At 60.2% G+C, this 24557-nt stretch overlaps 1 protein-coding gene across 22 annotated transcripts in view; it reads right to left on the bottom strand.

Moving 5' to 3' along the window:
• MPRIP (myosin phosphatase Rho interacting protein) overlaps positions 1 to 24557 on the bottom strand; it is a 129000-nt gene that overhangs the window by 10985 nt on the left and 93458 nt on the right. For 9 of the 22 annotated variants that reach the window (XR_016388815.1, XM_089900179.1, XM_089900180.1 and 6 more), the window contains 9 exons: positions 23042 to 23183; positions 22143 to 22247; positions 20576 to 20632; positions 19458 to 19526; positions 16981 to 17070; positions 12976 to 13085; positions 10024 to 10579; positions 8328 to 8444; positions 2441 to 5713 (listed from right to left, as the gene is read on the bottom strand). Coding sequence is in view for 21 of the 22 variants with exons in the window: in XM_089900179.1 (XP_089756305.1) it covers positions 2441 to 5713; positions 8328 to 8444; positions 10024 to 10579; positions 12976 to 13085; positions 16981 to 17070; positions 19458 to 19526; positions 20576 to 20632; positions 22143 to 22247; positions 23042 to 23183 (4519 nt within the window). In the remaining variant the exon portion in view is untranslated. Of the gene's footprint in view, positions 1 to 1996; positions 5714 to 8327; positions 8445 to 10023; positions 10580 to 12975; positions 13086 to 16980; positions 17071 to 19457; positions 19527 to 20575; positions 20633 to 22142; positions 22248 to 23041; positions 23184 to 24557 lie in introns of all 22 variants that reach the window. The other 13 variants (XM_089900166.1, XM_089900163.1, XM_089900165.1 and 10 more) reach the window with 4 other exon arrangements.

Raw genomic sequence — 24557 nt, 5'->3', positions numbered from 1 at the left:
AGAAGGGCTCAGACCACCCCCCCCCCCCACTGTGTAGTAACCCAGGCCTGGCTTATCGTTGGCCTCGCTGGCGGGGTGGGTATGAGGGGCGGTCTGTGCAGCCGTTCTGTGCGTGGAGGCACATTTCTTGTCTAAATCCCTTGCAAGATCTGTTTCAAAGTAGGGATCCTTAAAAACTGGACGAATGTGGGCACGTTAATTCCAAATCCAAGTATCCTGTACTTGCACATGGATCAAGGAAGGGTACCAAGAAATCCAGCCTCCGTGTGTGGGCACCTCTGTCTCAGCCCCCACGGTGACTGAGAGGCCCTTCTGAGACTCTCCAGTCAGTATTTTTCAAACTCACGGTCAGAGTCTGGACTTCCCTGCGACAGATCTGCTTCACTGGGGAAGTGGTCTTAAGTGCTGTGCACCACTCACTGGGCGTTTTTCTTCTTGCAGGGGCTCCACCTGGAAGCTGCTGTCTCCTCTCACTGCCCTCACACCCCGGGACACTGGAGGGTCCTAGCGCTGCCCTCTCGCACGCTGTGGTTCAACGTGGACTCTTGGTTAACACATAGCTGCAAGGTCTTAGTTTGATTTGAGGGCTTTAGAATAAAGATAAGGGTCAAAATTCTTCCTACAGAAACACTAAGGTGTCTTTAGAGACTAGCTGCTTCCTTGGAGAGTATATGTGTTTAAGAAACAATCTAATTTTTAAGCCAGTAAGTAATCCCTGGGAGGGATCAATCAAAGTTCCTCCGTAACCACGGTGCAGAGTCGTGAGAAAGAGCACCAGCCTTCAGCTATCAGAAGAGGGGCCCTCAGGCCAAGACCCCAGTCTCCCTGACCTGGGCAAAAATCTGCACAAGTAACAGCTGTCAGCCGGGCCCCAAGAGAGCGGTTTGGTTGTAATTTCTGCGTGTCTCACAGGGCCCAACAAGAATAGGCACAGGACAGAGGACGCCGCCCACAGCAGGCAGCGTCCAAGCCCCAGCCTGCATCACCGCCGGGGCAGAGCCTGCCCCCAGTGTCAGCCCAGGGCTTTCCTCCCTCCCGGGTTCGTGCCGATGGGCGTGAGAGCCAGTCTGGGCCTTGTCTGAGTTTCCTGCTGCGCAGACGCGCTGGGTGTTGTGGGAAGCGGCCGGGAAGTTACTTTCAACGCGGCACTGGTATGCGCCGGCCGCACGGGGACTGTGTGGCACTTTCCAACAGCCCTTGAAGCTTCCTTGGGATCCAGAATGGCCTTCAAAAGGTTTGGACTGACTTGGGAACAGAGCAGTGGAAACGGCCTGGCAGACACTAACGGCCCGCCTGCTTGTCGCAGCAGCGCCGGGCTGCCCTCAGCACTGGACGCACTGCCGGCTCACAGCTGGAGGACGGGGCTGGGGACCGAGGGCACGGGAAGAGCCTGGCGTCTACTGGATGCAGCTCAAGGGATGGCGAGAAGCCCAAGAGGACGAAGCCCAGAGCCCAGGCTGCCCTGATGGCTCCACACAGCCCAACGCCCCAGGGCCCGAAACGTCACCTTGATGGGCCAGGGCCTGGGAATCCTGTCTACCAAGGTGGGTGTGAAACGGGGTTGGGGTGTGGTGTGGTGGGAAGGTCACTTCTCAAAACCCCTGGAGCAAATAAGGCTGTGCTCCCTGTAAGAGCAGCCGTTCCCACGCAAGGTTCCCACCAGACGTCTGTCCCCACAGAACTGGGGCGGGGAGTGGCCCTCAACACCCCACTGCAAACATTCTAGCCTTTGGGAAGCCCAACTCTGCTCTCCTAGGACAGCAGAAAGGAGAGGACCCTCGCCAGGTCCAGGTCTGCACAGCCTGGAGGTGGGGGCAGTGGGGGAGCTTCCCCACCACCCTGCCTTGCCAGGCCCCGCTGGGACCCCACCGCAGCCAGTGGAAGGTCAGGCGGGGAACAGCCCATCAGCTCCTTCTGCCGTTCGGTGACTTGGAGCCAAGAACCGTGTCCCAGCTCCGCCTGCACTGGACGCCCCCCAACCGCTCTGCTTCGAAACCTTGAGGCTCTCAAAGTCCCTCTGGCGCTCTTCCCGCAGTGAGGCCGCGCCACCCGCCAGGTCCTTGTGCTCCAGCGCTTCCCGCAAGACGTCCACCTGGGCCTCCAACTCCTGGATGCGCCCCTTCAGCCCCACCATGGAGTCGGCCTCCCCCTCAGCTGGCCGGCTGGAGGACGGGGGTCCGTGGGCTGGTGGGGCGGCAGGGGGCCGCCCCTGGTAGTGGCGCAGGGTCTCCTGCAGGCACCGCAGCTCCTCCTCATGGACGGCCTGCAGCTCCCTGATCTTGAGCTGGAACTTGTCCTCCAGGGTCTGCACCTGGTCCACAGGCTGCCTCTCCAGGTCCTGCCTGTCCCCCGCCAAGGCATCCAGCTGGCTCAGGACCCTGCCGCGCGCAGCCTGCGGCGCACCCTCCGCCCGGCTCAGCCGCTCCCCTGTGTAGCTGACCTTCCACTCCTCAAACCACCCTCGTGGGGCAGCCAGGCTCTCACGGCGCTCACTCTGCCCCTCTTCCAGACGCCTCTGCTGCTGGCCCAGCTGGGCGACCTTGGTCTTGAGCTCCGCGTTCTCCCGTTCAACGATGGCGATCAGCTCCAGGTACTCGCTCTTCTGCTTGCGGAGAAGCCCCTCGTACTCCTCCCTCAGGGCCCCCACAGCGTGCTCGTGCTCCTGACAGGAGGCCCCCCTGCCCGACCAGGACTCCCTGTAGCCCCGGAGCTCCTTTTCATACTCCAGCCGGATCCTGCAGGCTGTGTAACACACCTGAGCCTGAATAATCGCATCTTGAACTAATAAGGAAGAATACTGGCCGAGGCCTCCCAGACAAGCGCTACGGGAGAGATGCCGGGATGCCTGGAGAAGCTTCTGACAGTCTCGCACTGCCTCCACAGGGAGAAGTGAGGTTAAAGTGGCAGAGATCTCTCCCAAGAGACTGGCCTTATCTTTAAGCTGCAGGGCGAGCTCTTCTTGAATAGCAACCAAGGCCCCAGAGCTCTGGCTGGACAAGGGACAGAGAGCCTGTGAGCCAGCTGGGTCCTGATGACTTGGTACTTCTTCCAGCAGGCTCCCAGTCCAGGACACCTGGACACCATCTCCGGCACCTGCTGGAAGCTGGAGGGTTTCCGAGACCTGCAGCATCACTCTCTCGAAGTCGGGTGTCTGGTAGGCCCCTAGGATCTCCCCCAGCAGGCGCTTGTGCTGCTGCAGGGCTGCCTGTGTCCCCTGGAGGGTCTCCTGGATGCTCTGCAGCCTGCGGTGGAGGGACCCCCTCACCGAATGCACGGCAAGGCTGAGCTCCGCCCTGACCCACGTGGCATCGGCCAGGGCAGGGACCGGGGCTGGCGGGGCGTTTGGCCGCCCACCTCCCGAGGCACTGGCTGCCTCTCCGCCCAGCATCTCCAGGTGCCGGCTCAGGGACTCGACCTGGCTCCAGAATTCTCCATCCACCAGCACCTTCTTGGCCCAGGCATCCACTGGGGCCCCAGGACAGGCCACGGTACTTTCGGACTCCAGCGGCCACTTTCCGGACTGAGAGATCTCGAGGAGCACGTGCGAGATATCGGAGGTGGTGTTTTTCAGTGAGTCTGCTATCTGGTCTATCAGCATAGCTTCCAGAGCTATCTGATCAGAAAGGAGCTGGAGCTGCTCCTGGTCGCTCAGCTCCGGCAGGTGTGGTGGCTGCCGTGAGGTCACTTTTTCTTCCTCTGAGAAACCCGCCTCCCCTGTGGGAGGTGGCTGGTGACACAGGGCCTGGATGGCGCCGACCAGCAAGCTTTCCACGCCGGCCAGGAGCCCCGCCCCCGCGTCAGCCGGCAGCGACCGCAGCTGCTCCCGGCAGCTTTCCAGGCAAGCCAGGGCCTGGCTGTTCTTCACCCGGAAGTCACCGAGCTCCTCCACGTGGTTCTCAACCACCTCCGCCCTCGCCTGTCTCTCCTGCTCCAGCTGGGAGGCCAGCGCAGCGACCTGGAGCAGGCTGGCACGGAGCTGCTCGCGCAGCCGCGCTTCGGTGCCAGCCCACTGTTGGTGCAGAGCAAGCAGGGCCTCCTGGCTCTGGCCCTGCTGGCTCTCCAGCTTCACTGTCACATCTTTGAGCTTCTCCTCGGTGACGTAGAGCTTGGTCTCCAGGGAGTGGATGATGGACAGGTAGGTGTCCGAGTCGCTGGTCGCTGGGAGCGAGCTGGGGGTGGCCTCCGACGACATGCTTTCCTCCGAGGGTGAGCGGTCCTGACTGGTGTCAGAGGACGTGCTGCTGGTCCAGGTCCTCTCAGACCCGTCAGGGTGGGTGTACTTTTGGCACTGGATCGTGGAGAACCGGATTCTTTGCCTCTTAAGGCCGGGTGCTCCCTGGTCGGGCTTTGAGGTGCTCTGCAGGTGCCCCTCCCTGTCGGACACTTCCGACCTTGGGGGCACTGGGCTCTTTTCTCTCCTGGGGCTGCTGTCCCTGTGCTCCTCCCCCAGGGCAGCCCCCGGAGGTGCGCTTGCAGCCCGGAGCTGTGGGCCCGAACGCGCGACGCCGTCCTCCTCCTCAGCTTCTTCCAAGAAGCTCCGTGGCTCCTCGGCGTCCTCTGAGGACTCCTTGGCAAACTGCCTTGCGATCTCTTCCTTTGCCTGGAGATTCACTTCTGTTTCCTCTAAGCTGCTCCCCAAGGCAGTCATCTTAACCAGCACATCCTGGAGATCCCGCTCTTTCCTCGCCAGCGCCTTCTCGTGCGTGTCCTGGATGCACCTCAGCTCCTCCTCCTTCTCCTGGAGCCGCGTGTGCGCGCCCTGGAGCTGGCTGGCCACCCTCCTGTAGGAGCGCTCCAGGCTTTGGTAGTCAGCCTCCCTCCCCTTCAGCTTCTCCTCAAGCGCAGCCACGTCCCCGTCGGACAAGGCGACGCGGCCCATCAGCTCTTGGAAGCGCTGCCGGATCAGGTCGCGCTCGTCTCGGAGGCTCTGGACGTGCTCGGCCAGCTTCTGGATGCTGGCCTCCTTCATCTCCAGCTGCTCCTCCAGCCGGTGCACCACCTCGCTGCCCTCGGACTTGGCACTCAGCTTCTCCTTCTGCAGGACCTCCATCTGCTGCTCGTGGTCCTGGAGCCGGTCCTCGAAGGCGCTGGCCCTGTCCTCCGCCTCCTTCAGGCTCTGCAGAAGCTCCTGCTTCTCCCGCTCACAGCTCCCCAGCAGCAGCTCGTAGTTCCTCTGCAGCTTCTCCTCCATCAGCCTCTGGGCCCGCTCGCTGGCGCTGAGCTGCTGGCTGAGGTCGGCGATGCGCTCCTGCAGCCTCTGCACCTCCTTCTGCCGGTCCCGCTGCAGCGCCTGTTGCCTCTCCAGGTCCCGCAGTTCCTGCGTCCTCCCCAGCAGCAGGGCCTCCGCGCTCTGGAGCTTCCGCTCGCTGGCGCGCAGCTGGGCGTTGAGCGCGGCTTCGCTGTGCTGCCGCTCCTCCAGCTGCTCGCGGACCTTGTCCTTCTCCAGCTTCAGCTCGCCCTGGAGCTTGGCCAGTGCCTGCTCTTTGATGGTGAGCTCGGCGGCGGCATTGCCAAGCCGCGCCTGGAGGCTCCGGATCTCGGCCTCGTGGTGCCGGATCGCGTCCTTGGCCTCCCCGTAGCTGCGCTTCAGGGCCTGGATCTGCCGCGTGATGAGCTCCTGGCGCTGGCACTGGGCCTCCAGCTCGCCGTGCAGATCCTGGTTGACTCTGTGGAGCCTCTGCCAGGCGCCGGACGGGGAGGTGGCCACTTCAGTCTTAAAAAAACCGATGAAATACGGGTTAGTAACACTCGGCCTCCCAGTTCTGAGTGTCACACCTCTGGCCAGGGTCAACCACAGAAAGGCTCCTTGGTGGGTCTGCCTTTTATCCTCTGCACAATTTTATTTTCATTTAAACAAAAGAAAAACAACTAACAAATCGTCTCAGTTTTTTTTTTTTTTTTGGTAAGTAGCTGCTTCCAGGTAAACAGAAAACATGGACATTAACATTCAAAACAGCTCTAACCGAACAGCTTCTAGGAGAAATAAACCAAACAAAACTGAATAATGGAGCACACTGATAAGCAAAACGAAGACTGAGGGACGAGAGACTCCAGCAAGAGGGACGGGCGGGCGGGAGCAGAGCAAAGCATCCGTTTGTTTGTTTTGCAAAACAAAAGGCACACAGCTCCAGACCACAAACCCCACCAAAGCGCAGGACCGGTGACGACGCCACTTCCTTCTGGGACAGGGGAGAAGGAAGGGAGGCACCGCTGGCGGATGTCAGCAAGGTGACATCCGAAACATTTTCCTGTGAGAGGTGGAGCCCGTCCTCTACAGTAACAGGAAGAACTAATCTCTACCTGCAAGAAGACAAAACGAAGGGGAAAACGCAAACCATGGAGTGAAATATGAGAGTTAACAAAACAAACAAACCTTTGTGGCATATTCAAAATAAAGTGAAGCATGCAGAAAGTAAAACACAGTTGAAACAAAACTCCCCAAACTAAAAGGCATGCAGAACAGACAGAACTAATTAGCGCAGGAAAAAAGAAGAGCGTGAAAGGAGTGAGCACAGCTCAGCCTAAGAACTGGCCTGCCTGTGGCTCCCTCCAGGCGTGCTGGCGGGGCAGCCACAGATGTGACACTCAGTTACGGTAAGTTAGCCACTCCACGTCCACACCCTGCCAGCTCCTCCCGGCCGTCGGCGCGGAGCCCACCCCCAGCTGCAGATCCTTCTCACCCTTAACCCCAAAGCCCCTTGCTCATTCAGACTTCTGATTATAAGAATTGTCAAAGCACGTAGGGAGGTTAAAAGTAAACTGTCCTTTGCCCTGGCGGGGAGGTGTTAGCGTGTCAGCTGACGGATGGGCTTCAGTGCGGGCTCATGCAATCGTCCAGGTCAGACACAGGACAGGGTAGTAATGTTCAAACTCTGCCGCCAGGGTTTTTACCACCTGGTGTGAAATGAGTGCGTGTAGGATGGCAGCCCAAACCAGGGTTTAAAAAGATGCTTCCCAAGCCTGCGGGGTCTGCACAAAAATGACTCAGAAAGCCCCGGAGTGAGACATGCAGGGAAGAGGGGTGCCCCCCATCACCAGGTTCCGGTACCTCAGAGTCCGAACTGGGCATGGCAACAACTATGGTTGAAGGGCTAAGGAGGAGGGTCCAGGGGACATGGGGTGCCCAGGGCCATGGCCAAAGCTTAGGGGGAAAGGAAGGCAGAAGAAACGTGCCACAAAAAGGGCATGGAGAGAGGTAGGAGGGCAGACTCCGCCCAGAAGATCCACTCGGACCAAGGAAGCTAGTGTGCTGTAGTCTGGAAATGCTGATGCAAAAACTTATCACAGAGATTCTGGGTCCTTGAGAGTCTGAAGAGCCCTCGGGGACGAAGTCTAGGTCTACACAGGCAAGGAGGCTGATGCTGCAGGGGAGGGGGCGCCGCGGGTTCTGCTCAGTGCAGGACCCTGACTTGAACGCTGTGCCTTCAGCCTTGGCCAAGAGCTCGAGTTCTCCGTCCCATCGCCCTGTCTTGCTTTCCCCCCGGCACTCATCTGTCAATCACCTCTCCCCACTGCACATTGGCTGAGGGGGCAGGAGAGTGTTGTTTTATACCCCAGAACTAGAGCAGGGCCTGAAACGCTGCAGAAGAGTTGGCTCACATCGGCCTGCTCCATCCAGGTGACCTCCTGCCTGGCAAGATGCCTGTGGCATGCCCGCTGCTGCATGGTGGGGGGGGGGGGGCGGCACTCTGGCACAGAGGCCTCTGCAAGAAGACGCTAGGTTTGGACTCTCAGCTCAGGACTCAGGCTGCTGTCCTCCCTCCCCTCCACACCACTGGGCAGGCTGGCTCAGGGCTGGGTGGCCATGTTTCCCCCTCAAACTTCAGCCTAGGCAGAAAGTAAGAAATGGGCCACTAGGCTAGTGGTAACAGTCCCAGGCTGCCTTGTAGGTGTGGTACAGACACGGTCAGGGGCAGGAAACCAGTTCTAGCTCTGCCATGGGCTTGGCCATAAAAGGAGGCATGTGGCTGTTACTCAAGTTCTTAAATTTGTAAAATGGGACTAATGCTGCCATTGTGAAAAAAGTTAGAAACAACATGCAAACATGTGATGTTGATAATAAATATATATTGGACTCTTTGGAAGCCAAAGAGAAAGACTACTATTGAAAACATCTAAAAAACCCTTCGACGTAGAGGGCTCAGGCAGATCCTCCAACTTGTTGCACAAGGAGGAGACCCAGGCAGCCCCACTGCCCAGGGAGCCCGCTCCAGTGGCACAGGCGTCCAGAGGCCTGGCCCTCGGTTTTGCACGTTCCTAGCCTGCCTGGGTCCTGCACACTGAAGCCCGAGGGCGCCTGGAGGGCCGTGGCGGCCCCGCAGCCCTACCTGCAGCACATAGCCCTCCCGGGCGCTCTGCTCCCGGCCCAGAGCCACCCTCAGCTGGTCCTGCAGCAGCCGGTTCTGCTCTAGAAGGTCTGAGGCCTCCTTCTGGCTCTGCTCCAACTGTTGGCAAAAAGACACACGTTTTTAAGCAAAATGGCGGTTAACAGGAGCAGCAGCACGGCACGGGCGCTCGGTGGTGTGCCCAATTCCAGCTGGGCTGGAGCTCAGTGGCGCCTCCGAGGGCCTTGCAGGCGGCCACACCTGGGTGGATGTGCTCGTCAGGTCTTCACCCAAGGTTCCAGCTCAAGCTGTGAATCAACCTGGGCAGCCACGTAAGCTCCACACCTGCCTGAGGATCCACCAGGTGCAGACCCCACCAGGAAATGAGGTCTTCGTGCCCCTGTCAGAGGGAAGACTGCCCACTGGGTCCTTTGGGTGTCCTCAGCGTGGCCAAGCACGCCCGTGCTGCCCCAGGGCAGGCCTCACACCAGGTTCGACCTTGGCTTCTGGGGAAACCCTGTTTGACCAGTTGCATACAATGGATTTCATATAAAGTTCTGTTTGTGAGAAGAGGTCCTCAAGAATTGAGCTGCTTCACACTCTTGCTGTCACTGGCTGTGAATCCAGCCGTCACCCATCTGCCCCTCTCTGGAACGTTGCCTACGTGCCCAGCTGCTGGGCCGTGGCAAGCAGGGAGCTGGGCGTGCAGCAGACTGTGCCGACCAGCACGTGGACCTTGGTTTTCAGACCCTGCCGTCTGAAACAAACTCAGGGTCCAGTGTGTGGCCTGCTGACTTGCAGGCTCGTTTTGGCTGTTTAGAGCAACGTGAGTTTGAACTGTTACTTTTCCACATCTTGCCTCTATTACTGTATTAACAGGCGTAGAAAATGGAAAAAACTGGGAAAAAATCCAAGTGTTGACGCTAGTGATAAACGTCAGCCTCGTGAACCTAACCAGATAAGAAGAGGATGAGAAGTAAAGGCAGGCCAGTGGCCAAGCTGTGATTTCGTTAGCCACCCAAGTCAAGCGCACACGTAAATCGCATCCTTGAGGACTCCTGAGAGGCAGGTGGAACTCCACCTCCTTGGCCGTGGCACCTCTGCTCAGACTCACAAACCCACGGCCCACCTTCTGCAGATTTGACTTCTGGGCGCTTCCTCATGAAGGGAAATGTCACGTTACCAAGTGCAGGGACCGCTCACCCACCTCTGCATCTGGAGGAGGCTCGTGCCAGGCCCCCCAGCAGGCCCGTCCTGCCCCCAATACCTAGAATCAGCCCCGCCTCCTGCTGCCTGCCCCGCACCCATCAGGTCTCACTGAGGGTCGCAGGGCTGCCCAGTCCAGACAGAAAGCTATCTCTGTTGACATGCCTCTTCTGCCCCCAGCCTCTAGTGCGTGGCGGAAGCAGGGCAGACGAGGCCCCACCTGGCCTGCAGCCCACCCGCCTCATCTCTGGCACCTCTGGCTCTCAGTGTCAGCGCCGCTCCTCTGGTCTCCAGAAGGGCCCGGTGCCCTCTCTGCCACCCCCCACCCCAGCATGCCTCAGGCCTGCACTGCGCTCAGCGAGGAGGCGGGGGGGAGGGCTGTCGCGTGTCTGTCTGCCTGAGGGCCTGCAAGTCCCTGGGGCGGGTTAGGCACAGCGGGTGCCGGGGAAGGTGGCTGCACGGAGCCGCCCTGCCCATGCCGCCCGGCCATTACCTCCTTCTCCAGCACAGAGGTCAGCTCGGGAGTGGACAGTCGGTCGCTTCCATCCTCAGAGGACAAGTGCAGGGGGGCGATGGGCACTTGTTTCTCCTCCCGGAGAGGGGTGGTCTCCACCTGATGCCACCGCTGCTCGATCTCCACGTGCACGTTCTGGGTCCTGAGGTCGGCGGTCGCGGGCGGCCCCGGGCCCCGGTCGACCTCCATGCGCAGGGCCGTGTCGTCGACGCTGGGCCCGTCAGCCGCGTCCACCGCCCCAAAGCGCTTGCGCCGTTCCTCCCGCCGCCGCGCACGCTCCCTCTCCAGCTCGCCAGGCTCCGCCTCGGGCCGTGTGGTGGCAGGCCCCGGGGCGCCGGCTCTCTGCTGGGCCAGGGCCTGCTGGATGGGTCGGAACTCGGCCCAGTCGAAGGTCTTGGAGCGGCCCTCCCGCCTGCGCTCACGGGCCCGGCTCCGCTTCTGCTCGGGGTCTGGCTCCCCGGGCTCCCCGTCCTGCTTCTCCCGCAGCCTCGTCTCCGAGGGGGAGCTGCTCCGGTCTTTGCCCTGCGGCAGCGAGCTGGGGCGGGGGAGACAGTTGGTCAGGCGGGGCTCCCGGCGACAGGGCCCAGCTCCCTGCTGTCACCACATGCCTTTTTCTACGCGGCTGTGGCTCCCACAAGGAAGGGGGAGACTCTGCCTTGACTCACTGACACGTCTGTGGAGGGAACCCCAAGTGGCACTGAGTGGTGACGGCAGAAAAGGAGCCGCAGACAACGGCCCAGAGGTCTCCCGCAGGATGATAATGGGGGGGCCGCAAGCCCCTTCAGGCTGCGCCGGGCACGGCCACACCCACACAAGGCCACGTGGGAGGTAGACCCCACGGCACGCAGGCACTGGGCTGGCGGTGACGGAACAAGCGAGACCAACAACCGCTTCCCTCGAAAGGCTCATGGGTTTTTAATAAGCAGGTAAGTAACACGGTCAGGTCTGTGTTTTAAAAAACCACTCTGGGTGGCTGGCGTGACAGACAGATCAGAGTGACGGCCCTGGGACCACCTGTGGGCCAGTGAGCTCGATGGCCCAGGTGGCACCCACGAGCCGGCACCAGGCAGGGGCTCACTGAACAGGACTTGAGCCGGCACCAGGCAGGGGCTCACTGAACAGGACTTGAGAGGACTTGGTGGCCCACCCGGGGCAGAGGTGAGCAGGAAGCAGGACACTCGAGGGCACCTCTGCCTGCCCAGCAGCTGGATGCGCCTCCCCCCACCTGCCCCACAGCGGAGGTCCCCGGGCAGGGTGCTGTAGGGCACTGGTTGTCGCCGTCCGAGGCAGAGGTCTCCGGGCTCCAAGGACAAGAGCCTGCGACCCTGGCCCGAGCCAAGTGGCCTCTGGTCCCGCCCAAGCCCTCAAAACAGGGTGGGAAGACCCCCAGCGCGGCGAGGGCTGGGCCTTGGGGACTCCAGGGAGCACCTGTGTTTGAAAGGTGGCCAAAGAGAAGGGAGCCTGCAGAAGAAGCATCCTCCCTGTCCCGGGAGGCGGCCCTGGGAGCTTCCAAGTCAAGACCACACGCTTGCACACAGTTTCTCCAGAGCGGACCTTTTCAACAACGCCACTGAACTGAGAGCTGGCCCAGGCCTCGGACTGCAGGAGCCGTTAGGATGACACAACAAGCCGGACCCGCCTCTATCCGCAGGAGAAGCCCCTGCGACTCCCACCAGACTGCACACCGGGGGCCGCGGTGCGCAGCTCCAACCCACACTTCTGACATCTGCACCTGTTTCCAGTAACTTTCCCGGGGCACGGCCTTGCTGCACTGAAAAAATCCATCTTTTCCTCAAAGTATAAAAGCCCACATGGAACAAACTGGGTGAGGCAAGCACCCCGGCTGTGAGGCGGCTGACCCTGGAGTACACTGCTCATCAGGGGGACACTGTCCCCATGGGCTGTGGCCCCAACACGGAGGGGAGGCGCCTCTCCCAAGCCATGTGTCGCCTGAGCGCATCCTTCCTGCCCTTTCTGAGGCCAGAGCCACACACCTGCGACATCCCAAGGCTAAAGAACCCCAGCCGGGCCCCGACCCACCGCATGCAGCCTCCTCAAAGTACCCGGAAAGAGCTTTGGTCTCTGCTTCTGGTCGTAGAGACTCGGGAACAACCAGGTATTCTGTTCGTGCAATAAATGAAGGAATGAACAAACAATCGAACAGACAACACAGGACGGAAGGACTAGAGAGAAGAGTCCTCCATTTAGGGTCCCTTCCTGCCTTCTTGTTCAAAGAGGTGCAGGTCACTAGCAAGGAGGCCAGAACTTGACCAAGGTGTGAGGCCGCCCTAGGCCAAGGAGCGCTCCGTGGGCACCAGGGTCGCCCCCTGGGCGCAACCTCCAACACAAGAGAGTCACTCAAGAAGCATTTAAACGACCGGACCGAAAACCGCAAGCAAGAGGCTCTCAGAACCGGCGAAGGCGCCAAAGCCGTGAGGATCAGGGCGGCAGAGTTCTCGACATCACAGCACCAGCCACATACAGGGAGCTTCTCTGCTTTTTGTAAAATGAAAACTTCAGGTTTCTAACCATCAGGGCAGGAGGAGGAAGGTGTGGGGCGAATCACGAGGTTTATGAAGCATGGATGTTGACACGGGGAACAGTTTCCCAACTTTGGCCTCCAGCACCAAGAGATGCAAAGAGAGCTTTGTCACAGCTGCACGGAAATCCAGCAGATTCAGGAGTGAGGCAGAAGGATCAAGAAAAGGAAACGCTAAGGTGGCCTGTGAATGCGGCATCTGGAGCCGCCCTCACCCAGCCGTGGCTCAGTGCCCGGGCCCCGGGGAGCTTCTCCCGCCGGCCAGGCCTGAGGGGGAAGGGTAACCTGAGGCAGAAAACCCAGGAGGCCAAGTGGAGAGTGAGTGGGCAGCGGACTGAAGGACGGGGGCGGGAAGGCTGTGCTGGGCCCCCTCGGGCACCCTACCGGCTCACCTTGTCACGTCTGGGGCAGAGATCGGGTGGACGTGCTTCATGATGGTCTGGATCCAATTCCGCCGGATTCCAGATGTCATAGCAGAGAGGGTGAAGGCGCCCTCCTTTGTCTACACAGAAGACGAGGAGTTAGCAGTGACTGGCACCTCCCCACCCCTGAAGAAGGCCCCGCAGGGAGGCTGGCGGCCAGGTGGCCGTCCCAGGAGTGTGGTATGTGCCCCACTCAGGATGAACAGAGCTGGAGGGCAAAGGAGAGAGCAAAGCCGCGAACACTGTCATGGCTGTGGCTAACCCGGGCGTCCCCTCCCCACGGGACCCAGCAGGCCTTTACTTTTGCTGACACTCCCTGCTCTTTAAGGAGCTCGCAGACTGGAAGGAAGGAGAACATGCGTGCGGGGAGCAGTGGGAAGGGGCCAGGGCGTGGCAGGGCTAGGGAGGGTGGGCGAGTGGACGGGGAAGGGGTGCATGACCCAGGTGGAGGGAGTGGGCCTGGGGCGTGCAACCACGCACAACAGGCTCACAGGGTGACCGGGGATAGGAGTGGCAGGCACGAGGCTCAGTGGTGGCTGGGGCCCGATGGGGGCTGTGTCTGGTGGGCTGAGGAGGGGCAGGGAGACCTGCTGGGCGGCCGGGCTGGTTGTTCAGGTGATGAGAGGGGCTTCAGAGAGGTGGAGGAGGTGGCATGCACAGTGCAGCACTGACAGGCTTGTGTGGGGGGGCACCTCAAGGACAATCCCTGGACCCCCCACACACTTGGGTGAGTTGGTGGGATGCCAGTCAAGATGAAGGACATCACAGGAGGGGGCAGCATGGGCAGTGGGTGATGAGTGGCCTGGAGACACAGTCCCTGTGGCCCTGAGCGGCCCACGCGGCTCCAGCAAAGCTGAGGAGGGGTGGGGATGCGGGTGGGGATGTGGGTGGTGGCTGCACAGAGTCCACTCCCCTGCCTCTGAGCCCATGGGCTCCTGTCTTACAGAAGTGAGGGGATCAGAACTCTTCAAGCTGCTCAGGCTACTCATAAATGGACCCACGAGACGTCAGCAAAACAGCTGATGGGAAGACACTGTTAGCAAGATGGGTTCGGGACAGGAGCTGGCATGGCCAGGGGCCAAAACTAAGAGAGCATCAGGGCACTGCAGAGCACAGCACAGCACGGGGTGACCTCGGCCCACCCCAGACCCCGCCTGACGCCCCACCTAGACCACAGCCCACCACCCACGTCCACTCCTCTCTCCCTCCGGTTCCCCCCCAACGCAGGCCAACCGGGGTGGGGGGGTGGGGCGTGGCCTCCGGGCTCCCTGAAGTGCTGGCCCCCCAGCTGCCTCCTGCTCCTGGTGTGCTGTTTATGGAGCGTGACCTCGGCCACCTTCTCCCACAACCTCAGTTCTCAGCTGCCACGAGCTCTCTCCCGGCCCCAGGCCCACACGCTGGCTGCTTGTCTACCGGTCTCAGAGGGCCCATCTCGGCCTCAAACGCACCATGGGCCAGGACGCTGCAGGCTCCGCCAACTCCCGCACACGGCTCGCCGCACTCTGGGTCTCCAGCCCTTGACCCTGCCCCTCCCTCTCCCGGGCGCCCCGCACTTGCCAGACACCTGGCCTCCCGTCCCTGCTGCCCCACCAGATGCGTCTCACAGACACTCAGCTGCCTCCACATTTCGGTGCTTTCCACAACTCGGGGCAAGGCTGACTCTCAACTCAGCACTCAGGGCTTCCCCATGCCACCCCGCCAGCTTTTGCACTCAGCCCCCCTGGTAGATGCCACCAGGTCTGGTGGCCAGGCCAGGGCCAGCTTTGCCTCTCGAGATCCTAAAACTCCCTAGTAACCCAGGCCGAGTCCCTCCAGGAAGCTGGCCTCCCGTGCTGGGTGCCATCTCTCCCGACTTAGAACTCCCAGTCCACGGGGCTCATGAGAAAGCCCCAGAACTCATAAGCTCACTGCCCCCCACCCAGGTAAAGTGACGAGGGGTCAGGCTGCTGGACGACATCAGCCAGGGAGCACAGGTGGCTCAGAAACGCCCCATCTGTGACCAGGAGAGTCCCAGGTCACGGCCTTACTGCACAGAAAGTGACCCTAGAACATGATGATGTAACCTGCTCAGATGGGAATGGACGCATACCCCCAGGGTGCCCTGCCCAGAGAAGCCTGCCCTCCAAGATGGGGGAGGTGAGAGGCTTCCCTGGTGGCACAGTGGTTAGGAATCCCGCCTGCCAACGCAGGGGACACGGGTTCAAGCCCTGGTCCGGGAAGATCCCACATGCCATGGAGCAACTAAGCCCGTGCACCACAACTACTGAGCCTGCACTCTAGAGCCCGCAAGCCACAACTACTGAAGCCTGCGTGCCTAGAGCCCATGCTCCACAACAAGAGAAGCCACTGCCATGAGAAGCCCGCTCGCGACAACTAGAGAAAGTCTGCGCACAGCAACGCAACCAAAAATAAATTTAAAAAAAAAAAAAGATGGGGGGGGGCCCTCAGCGTGCAGCCCACAATGCTAGAACTTGGCACCGTCCCCAAATCTGTCCACAGAGAGGAGGCTAGAGGTCTAGCTCACTGAGCATATCTTTTCCTCCTAAAGGGACGAGGGGCAGAAGGGCATCACGGTGGGACGGCACGGGCCATCAGATTGGCGCCACCTTCAGCTATGACTTGGTGCCCCCCACAGATGCCCTGCAGCCTGGTGGACTGGGGGCTGGATTTTTCCTTTTAATGAATTCACTGGCCTTCAGATCTGAACTCACTCCTCTGAGTTTGGTTAATATTAGTCATTGCCACATGCTGCATCTAGACTGAATCCAGAGATACAGCTGAGTCTCTGGGCCCAAATGTCAGAAGGTGACGCTGCAGGAGTCCCAGCCGGGGAGCCCCAGTGTGACAGCTGTCAGGCCACTTGGTTCCTGTTGCACGCCTAAGGCTCTCATGGGGGAAGAATTAGCTTTCCCCAAGGGAGGTCTGGCCTTTGCCCTGTGCCCTTGTGATGCACAGTGGGGCTAGCCAGACCAGAAGGACCAGCCATGCGGTGAAGGGCTGGGGCTCTGGCCATGTGACATCAGCCAGGCTCTGGGGGAGAGGGGGCTGGCACTTGCATTTGACCATGTGGACAGTAGTTCAGTTGATCAGTTATGAAGCCTCTATAAAAACTCTGGACACAGAGGCTTGGGCCTGGCACCAGGCCTGAAGCTTGGGCGAGCTTCCCATGTTGGAAGCTCTGTGTGTCATCACACGTCAGCGCCAAGAGGGAAACACGTCCCCAAGGGCATGAGAGCTTCATTTAGGGCCCTCCTGTTCAGTTCGCCACACGTTGCTTCCTTGGGCTGGTACCAATCTGTATCCCTCTGCTAAAATAAATCTACAGTCCTAAGTACGGTGTTTTCCTGTGTTCTGTGAGTCCTTCTGGCAAATTATCAAATGTGAGGGTGGTCTGGGGCACCCTCAGACTTACAGGTGGCATCAGAGTGAGGGCAGACACGGTAGCCGGGGGCCGGTGCCCTCACCACGAGCCTGGCTACCTCTGAGCAGCCCTTGAACCCCGAGCTTTGATGACATGGCCAGTGAGGACTGTTTCATCTGTCCAATCAGATTATTTTTTTGAGGACGGGGCAATGCTTTGCTCGTTGGGAGGCCTTCACAAGATTGTGGGGAGAAAGGACTCCAGTGAGTGGGTAAGTGGGTGAATGAAGGACAGAGCAAGTGCATAAAAACCCAGCACCCTGAGAGTTAAGCACTCAACACTTTCACTCTAACTTCCCACATCCCACAACCTTCCAACTGGCCCGAACTCCAGCGTTTAAAAAATGGGAGAAAAAGAAAGAACCTTTGGTAAAAAAACCCTTTTAGACAGCCTTGAGAGAAAGATGCTAATGTCTTAATTTTTGCTGAGACCACAGACTGGGGGTGGGGTGAGGAGCTCCAGGGCAGAGGAAGGGACAGGATGAGGCACCAGCTGGTCAGGCCCCACGGCCCCACCCTTGCACTCAGCCTCCCTGCAAACCCCACCCAGCTCACATGGATCTGGAAGCCATAGTTTCTCTGCACTGGGTACTCCGTGACATCATAACATGTAGACAAGTCTATCTCCCCATCCAAGTCGGCCGCCTGCGGAGAAAATGAGGGATTTAAGAAAGTAAAGGCCAGTGCCCCGTGAACTGTACATGCTCACAGGCAGGGCGCCGCCTACCCCACACCACCTAGAAGCATCCACACCACCATTTTTCACACATCCTGCCAAAGACATCCCATGCCCGTGGTTCTCAAACCTCCTTTACACTCCTAAAAATTGATGGTGCCAAAGAGCTTCTCTTTATGTGGGTTGTACCTACGGATGATATCTGCCTTATTAGAAATTAGGAAAAAAATTGAAAAAAAATTTATGCATTGAAGTACACAAACCCATTTCATTTTTTAACAAAAAGTATCATTTAAAAAAAACAGCAAGAGATTTTTGCAACTCTCTTTAATGCTTTACTTCCAAGGACAGCTGGGTTCTCACACCCGTCTCTGCACTCAAGTCTGTTTGTTGACATGTTTTTTTTGGGGGTTTTTTTTTTGGCGGTACACGGGCCTCTCACTGTTGTGGCCTCTCCCGTTGCGGAGCACAGGCTCCGGACGCGCAGGCTCAGCGGCCATGGCTCACGGGTCCAGCTGCTCCGCGGCACGTGGGATCTTCCTGGACCGGGGCACGAACCCGCGTCCCCTGCATCGGCAGGCGGGCTCTCAACCACTGCGCCACCAGGGAAGCCCTGTTGACATGTCTTGGTTGAAGCATATGAAGACGGTCTGGCCTCACACAGACACGGGATTGGAAAAGGGAAGTGAATTTTAACAGTCTTTTCAAAAAGACAGTTGTGGCTGTTCTCCTTTGACAAGTGGTAGTTTCTTGAAGGTGAACTGCGAAGGGGATGCTTTCTGTCCTCTGCTGCATTAGAACCCATGGTTCTACCCTGCTCCTTGAGGGGGTCTTTCACCCCCACATGATCTGGTGACACTGTCTCGTCCTCTGGAAGAGCCCCCAGACACTGACGTTTCCTTGTACAGGAGCAAACACTGCATTTGTTATTATCACCACCTGTTCAGTCAGGAGAGTCTGTAAGCTCGGGGGAGACTGTCAAGTTAGTGATGGTGAACACAAGTTTTCCAAAGTTCCAGTTTTGCTTGGAAGCTCAAACTGAATCACTGGTAACAATTCTGTCGGTCATTTTCCTTGAAGGAAGAGACTCACTTGGTTCATTTTTAAGAAAACGTCTGCCGAACACCCAAACCGAGCGAGCACTTGTGCGTCGTACATTCAGGCAGAGGCGGTGGGCCGCGAGGAGAGGTGGCCGGCGGGGCGGGCAGCGCAGGCAGCGGGCGAGTGCTCCCCCGGGACGGCCGTCACACCTGGACAAGCAGCAGGAGCAACCTCTGCCAACCTCCCATCTCACATCACAGAGTATTACCGAAGGGGGCACCTTTCCTGCTCTGTTAAGGCCCTTTCTGTAACTTCACAGTGCGTGGCGGTGAAGGATGCACGGGGCCAGCCACTGCTCCTGCAGCATGACCAGGCTGAGGCACCCATCAGTGCAAAGGCCAACACAACGGAAAAAGGAAATGGCATCACAGTTTTATGACACTATTTTTGTTACAGAAGAATCCCTGAACGGGTCTCCAGGGGTCCACAGACCACGCTCTGAGAACAGCCAAACACCCATGCTCCTGTGGCCCCTGACTTTAGGCTCCCCCAGAGACCCACCACCCACACTGCTCTACATCTGTGCTTGTGTCACTAACGTCCTTCCACTGCAGTCCAGACAGAACTTAGTGTCAGGGTATATAAGCAGCCCCTAGCGTTAGACATTTAGGTTCTTTCAGATCTCCTGCTGTTACAGAAGCGCAGGAACCACTGACATGGAACACATCTCTTTTTTTTTTTTTTTTTTTTTGGAACACATCTCTTTCTTCACATGTGGGAGTATATCTGAAGGGCTCCTGGAGTGGAATGCAAGGGAAAAGGTGCAGAAACAGACTTTCAAGTTGCTCAAAATAGATGATTTTTTTTGTAGGTGAAGAAAAAAAGAGCCCCTTCTGTTTGGTGTTCGACCGTGGAATCAGGACTCTCAACCAGGCTGGCCAAGTTCACCTGCCACGTCCCATCCTTGTCCAGAAAACAAGGGGCAAAATTTAGTTCAGTTCTTTAAAGACTCAATTCACCACAAGATCTCTGTATAGAAAGAACAAAACCACTCACCCTGAGTTTTAAAACAAGACGTCTTTCAGTGTTCTTCAAAGAACACAGACAAGGAAAGCCACTGAAACCCCCGTACCTGGGTGCCGAAAGCAGGGCCTAGAGAGCCCGCTTTCCAGCAGGAACCAACCCCGGGGACATCAGACTCCTCTGCAGATCTGGACTGGGCTCCCCGTCCACCCGGAGGGGACTCTGGCCCAGGAACAGCAGTGCCACCTGGACCTCCCCTGTCCCTGCAGAGGAACGGAGCTGAGACACTCACCTCCTCAGCCACCGAGTCCCTGTAGAACCTCAGGCTTTGATCAGCAAGGACAAACCAGTGTTTCTTCCACTGAAAGAGAAGGGAAAACCAAGACTCAACTCCCACACTTCCCGCTCTGAGGCACCCAACAGCCAGGGTCCTGGGGCACCTCACTGGGCACAGGTAACGCAGAGGGCAGGCGGCCCCTCCCGCTGGGGGCAGACACACACAGGACTCCACTCGGGCCATGGGCAGCCACGCGCACACAACCTCTCCCCGGCGACGAGGCGGTGCGGACAGCTGTGGTGGGCCACAGGCTGCGTGTGCTCCACCCGCAGAGGCGTGGCTGCTGAGCGGGGCTGCGGCTCCAGAGGCTGCAGATAGGGGCTGGGCCCCCAGAGCCAAAAGGAGGCCACCTGCAAGCCACGGCCACCCCCTGGCTAACCAGAGGGGCGCCCACCTGCCGCCAGCAGGAGCAACCCAACCAGCTGGCCTCCCAAATCTTCACTGTGAGGAGCAAGGCGGGGAGGCTCGAGGCTCCAGGCAGGGCCAAGGGGATTGATGTGGTAGAGAGAGAAGAGGGCATTTGGGCACGGTCACTCAGGAAGTGGGGAGGGGACTCTACGGGCCTCTCGGTGGGACCCGCAGGCTCATCCTCCTGCCTCCTGGGAGGCCTGGCCTCCACCCCAGCAGCCACGAATGGCTCGATCTTCCTGTTCAAGTCCACTGCTCCCCGCAGAGCCGCGACTGCACCCTGGCTACTGGCTCCATCCCACAACCAGGAGGCCCTCGAAGGCCCTCCTGTCCTGGGGAAGCCTGGGCTCTCGGGAAACTTCTGGGAAAGGTCACCAGGTGGGGAGCCAGTGCTGCAGCACGTCCCCAGGCCTGATGCTGAGACCCCATCGGGAGCAGGAGAAGAGTCCCTGCGCTGGCAGCGGGCAGGCCGGCGGCCCCCACGCCCACTGCACCCCCAGTTCTGAGGAGATGGGGTCTCGGCCACGACCCTGGTCCCCAAGATGAGGGGGTGTGCTGGAGGCAGGGGACAGGGCCAGCGCTCATACACCCGCAGGGACAAGGCCAGCTGAACCTCACGCCTGCTCCCCGGCGCCTCAGGGACCACAGCAGCTCTGGCCACTCACCTGGCCATCTTCATACTGCCTGGTCAGCCAGCCTTTCTTGAAGTTCAGCAGGTCGGGCTAAGAAAGGAAAAAAAAGAACAGTTGAGAGGAAAGCAGCAGTGTCCCGGTTCTGGGTAAAGGGTGACTGACAAGGCAGCTGTCTCTCCCCCAATGAGGGGGCCCCGGAAAGGGGCTTATCCACCTGCCAGAGGAGCCCCCATGGCCCCTCACCCTGGCAGGGGCTGCCAGAGCTGCTCCCCGGACGCACGTCTTCGAGCAGGGCGAGGCCCCCTCACCCCGTGAGCAGCACAAGTGGGGCTGCCTGACTGCTGCGCCTGCAGGGCCGCCCGGAAGGCAGAGAAGAACGGCCCAGACAGAGTCACCCGGCATTTCGCGTGGAGGGAAGCTGTGCAGCGATGGCTGAAAGGAGAGCTGAGAAGTTCTCACAGAGGCCACAGGAAGACTGAGAGCAGAGACCACGCCCGGTGTGAAGCAAGACACAGCAGCAAGCCTGCCAAGACCCTCAGGCCACTGACCTGCCAAGATGAGTCTGAGTCTCCGTTTCCCTACAAGAAGCAGAACCAGGACCCCAGGCACTGAACGGGGCACTGTCCCTGCTGTTCCCTCTGGCACCTGTGCGCCAGAGCCTGAGGAGCAGCCTGAGAGCACCTTGAGGGCCGCAGGCAGGCAGCCCCCTGGGCCTGGCTTGTGTCTCACATCGGGGCGCAGGCAAGGCCAGTGTGGAAAGAGATGTGGCCCACTGCTCCCCTCGGCCCATGTGCTCTTCTACAGCCATCACGACCAGAACGGGGCTGTGACATCTTTTTATATTCCAAGGACCCAAGGAGGGTTTAAGAGAACACATGCCACGTAGTGGGACACCCATCAGCCACACGCGTCCTGGAGCCTCTGCTCCAAACCCGCGAGCGAAACCCAGACTCCAGGCAAGAAAGCCTCCACCCTGGCCCCACGGCTCCAAGTCAGGTTGCCGCTGGAGGCCCCACGCCTGGGAGGGGCGGCATCAGCCCCAGGCTCCTCGGAAGGCTGAGGACAAAGCAGAGAAGGGCCCATACAGCTGCCAGCTGTCCTCACTCCTGGGATGCTGGCCTGCCACTCGGGGCTCCCTGAGGGAGCGACGGGCCCGCTCGACCCGCCTGACCACTCCCTACCTGCACCCGATGGCTACGGCTCCCATGCCCTGGAGCAAAGGCTGGGCTCCCTCCGTGGTGACCCCACGAACAAGACAAGTGCCCAGCAAGAGGGGGGCTCCCGACTCCAAAATGTCACAGAAACAAACACCCAAAACAAGAAGAACGGAGGTTCGTCCTGTGGCCCTGATTCCCCCGAGCCAGAATTCCGCTGCTCTGGCCAGGTGGCCTCCTCCGCTGGGGACCTCAGAGCTCAGGATGCCCACGCAGCCCAGAGAAGGGGCAGAAACACGGCACCTGCTTCCCATGCACGGACGTGAGGGCCCGTGCACAGAAGGGATGCCAGCGCGGAGGCACAGGCAGCAGCAGCAAAGAGCCCAGGGGACAGAAGCAGCAGGAGCAGCGTCTCCAGGCCTCGGAGCGCGGGCGCCCGGGCTCACCGTCAGGGAGGGCTCCGTGGACCTCCTGTCCAGTGACTTGGCTCTTCGGTGTGGAGACAGGGGGGAGGCCGAGGCGTCCGGGAGAGGAGCTTCGCTGGGGAGGTCCTGTGGCAGAGAGCAGCCCCGTCAGCACCAGCCAGCCCCTGGGCAGCCGGAGCCGCGGGAGGGCCGGGCTGCAGGGCCATGTTCTGGACGAGGAGGGGGCACTCTGCCGTCTGGGCTCCCTCAGCACCTCTGCCCGTGAGGACAGGACCTGCGCCCAGACTCCTAGTCCCACGCCTCCAGCTGCCCGCGGCCGGGGCCGAGCCACCCTGGTGGGAGAGCAGCCTTTTCTTGCAGACGCACCAGCCACGTGGCTCTCCTGGCCCCCGTCCTCCCCGGGCCTCGTGGGGTCACAGAGGGAAGACGCTGGGCTCTGTGCAGTGAGCACTAGGGCCCCTCTGAGCCCAGAGAGAACAGGAGGAAGACGGAGGGCAGACTCAGGGGGGCCACGAGAGGCGGGTGGCCCAGGAGAGGCGGGTTTCAGAAGTGGAATCCACCTTGGGGACTGGGCGGAGAGAAACTGGGGCTGTGGCCACCACCCGAAAGAGAGAGGAAGGAAAAGTATTCAGCCTCGCGGCCCGACTGCCTCAGAGAGGAAGAGACTAGCTCTGGTTACGACCTGGGACCAAAAAAAAGGCTCACGAGAGCTGGACGGAGTTCCGAGAGGAAGACGCAGAAGACAGGCCTCACCCTCAAGACGTCCACTCAATGGGGAAGGAGATGAGAGACCCGAGAGAGAACCAGGAGATGCGAGCGGGAGGCTGGGCAGAAGAGCGTCCGGGTGTGAGTGGGGCCTCGGTGGGTGTGGGGGCCTCGTGCTGACCCTGCCCCCGCCGCCCCGGAGCCCGAACGCTCACCCGCTTCCGGGGGAAGGCCCTCTTCTCGCTCCGGCCCTGGCGAGTGTCGCTGGACAGCGAGGACCCGGCTGACACGTTGGTCTCCATGTGCTCTGCCTTCTCGATGTCCAAGGCCTCAAATTTCTCTATTACCTGGGACCTCCTGCAAGAGAGAGCATGAGGCGGCTGAGGGGGAGACAGGGTCCCCCAGAGCCCGAGGGGACGTGGTCCGGAGTCTCGGAGGGGCTCCCGCAGCCAACACCCCACGCCTGGCTCGCCCCAGCTTCCGGGCTGCCCTCGCGCAGGGCCCCGGCAGTGCACACCGCTCGCTCAGCCAGCTCGCCTCGGACACCCCTGCTCCCTCTCCCACCTCCGCTGAGGGGGGCCTTTTGGGGGGCTGCCAGCAGTTCATGGGCAAGGCCGTTCCCTTCCACCAGACGCTTCCTTGCCCTCTGCCTCCCAGCCCCCACACTGGAGTCCCCGCACGCTCTGTCGCTCTGCCGTGCTGACGAACTCGGCAGTCACACGCTCAGCGCTCGGCACCCTCTCCTGAGCCAGACGCATCAGAAGGCAGCCAGCACCTCGGAGGGCCCCGTCCTCATCACATTCCTCGCAGGTCTGATGCGGCCCCCACCCCAGGGCATCCAAAATTTAGCAAGAAAAAGACCCACGAATTAACATTGTTTCTGCCAACAGTAAAAAGAATCAAAACCCAAATTAAAAACAAAGCAAGTTGATTTCGTGTGAAAGGGCGGGCGGCATCGTCAGGCCATCTACGGCTGGAGACGGAGCTGAGATGGGAGCGAAGCAGGCGGAGGAGGGGCGAGTAACGTCACACAGCGACACAGCAGGAGGAGGTGGAGAGGGGCAAGACCTGAAAGAAAATAAGGCTGGAGAATGAATAAAACAGAAAAGGACTGCTTGTAAAAATCAAATCATGGTAAATCAAAATTATTCAAAGAGTTAAAGTAGCAAAAACCCGAGGTGATCACTGAGGAGCGCGACCAGTGAGGAGCCGCGAGCAGCCGCATGGGGGACACGCCCTCGGGGGCTGCCCGCGTGTCTCCGGCCAGAGGCCTGTCCTCCCAGAGATGCCGCCCAGGCAGGCGCCCCGAGATCGCCTCACACGGAGGGCTGTCCTTGCATCTGGACGAGCAGCAGAGTCGAGGGCGCCTAGTGAAGGGCCGCTAGGCCCAGAAGCCTAAAGTCTAACTCCATGAGGAAGTGGGGGAACCGGCCCCCATCCCGAGGCCCCGGAGGCCAGCTCGCCCTCGGGAGGCGCACAGTACAGGTGGCTCTCAGGGCTTCTTCCTCAGGAAGGCAGAACTCCTGGGGACCCGGCTCCCTGTGAAGCCAGGGCCTGCGGCGCTCTCAGCTCCCGCGGAGTCTCCTCCAAGGACAGAGCTGTCCGCAGGCAGCCTGCGGGGCCAGCAGCAGTGCGGCCGAGGGGGCAGCAGGGGAGCGAGCGAGCGCAGGAAGCCGGGGCGGCGGGAGGGCCTGGGAACCACGGGGAGCTCTCGCGGGTGCTCGGACTGGC

This window comes from Delphinapterus leucas, chromosome 19 (assembly GCF_059928025.1).
Source record: "Delphinapterus leucas isolate spDelLeu-1000000601 "Yukka" chromosome 19, BTC_Dleu_Yukka2, whole genome shotgun sequence".
In the NCBI taxonomy this organism is placed as follows: domain Eukaryota; kingdom Metazoa; phylum Chordata; class Mammalia; order Artiodactyla; family Monodontidae; genus Delphinapterus; species Delphinapterus leucas.
This window is presented reverse-complemented; position numbering and strand designations above follow the sequence as displayed.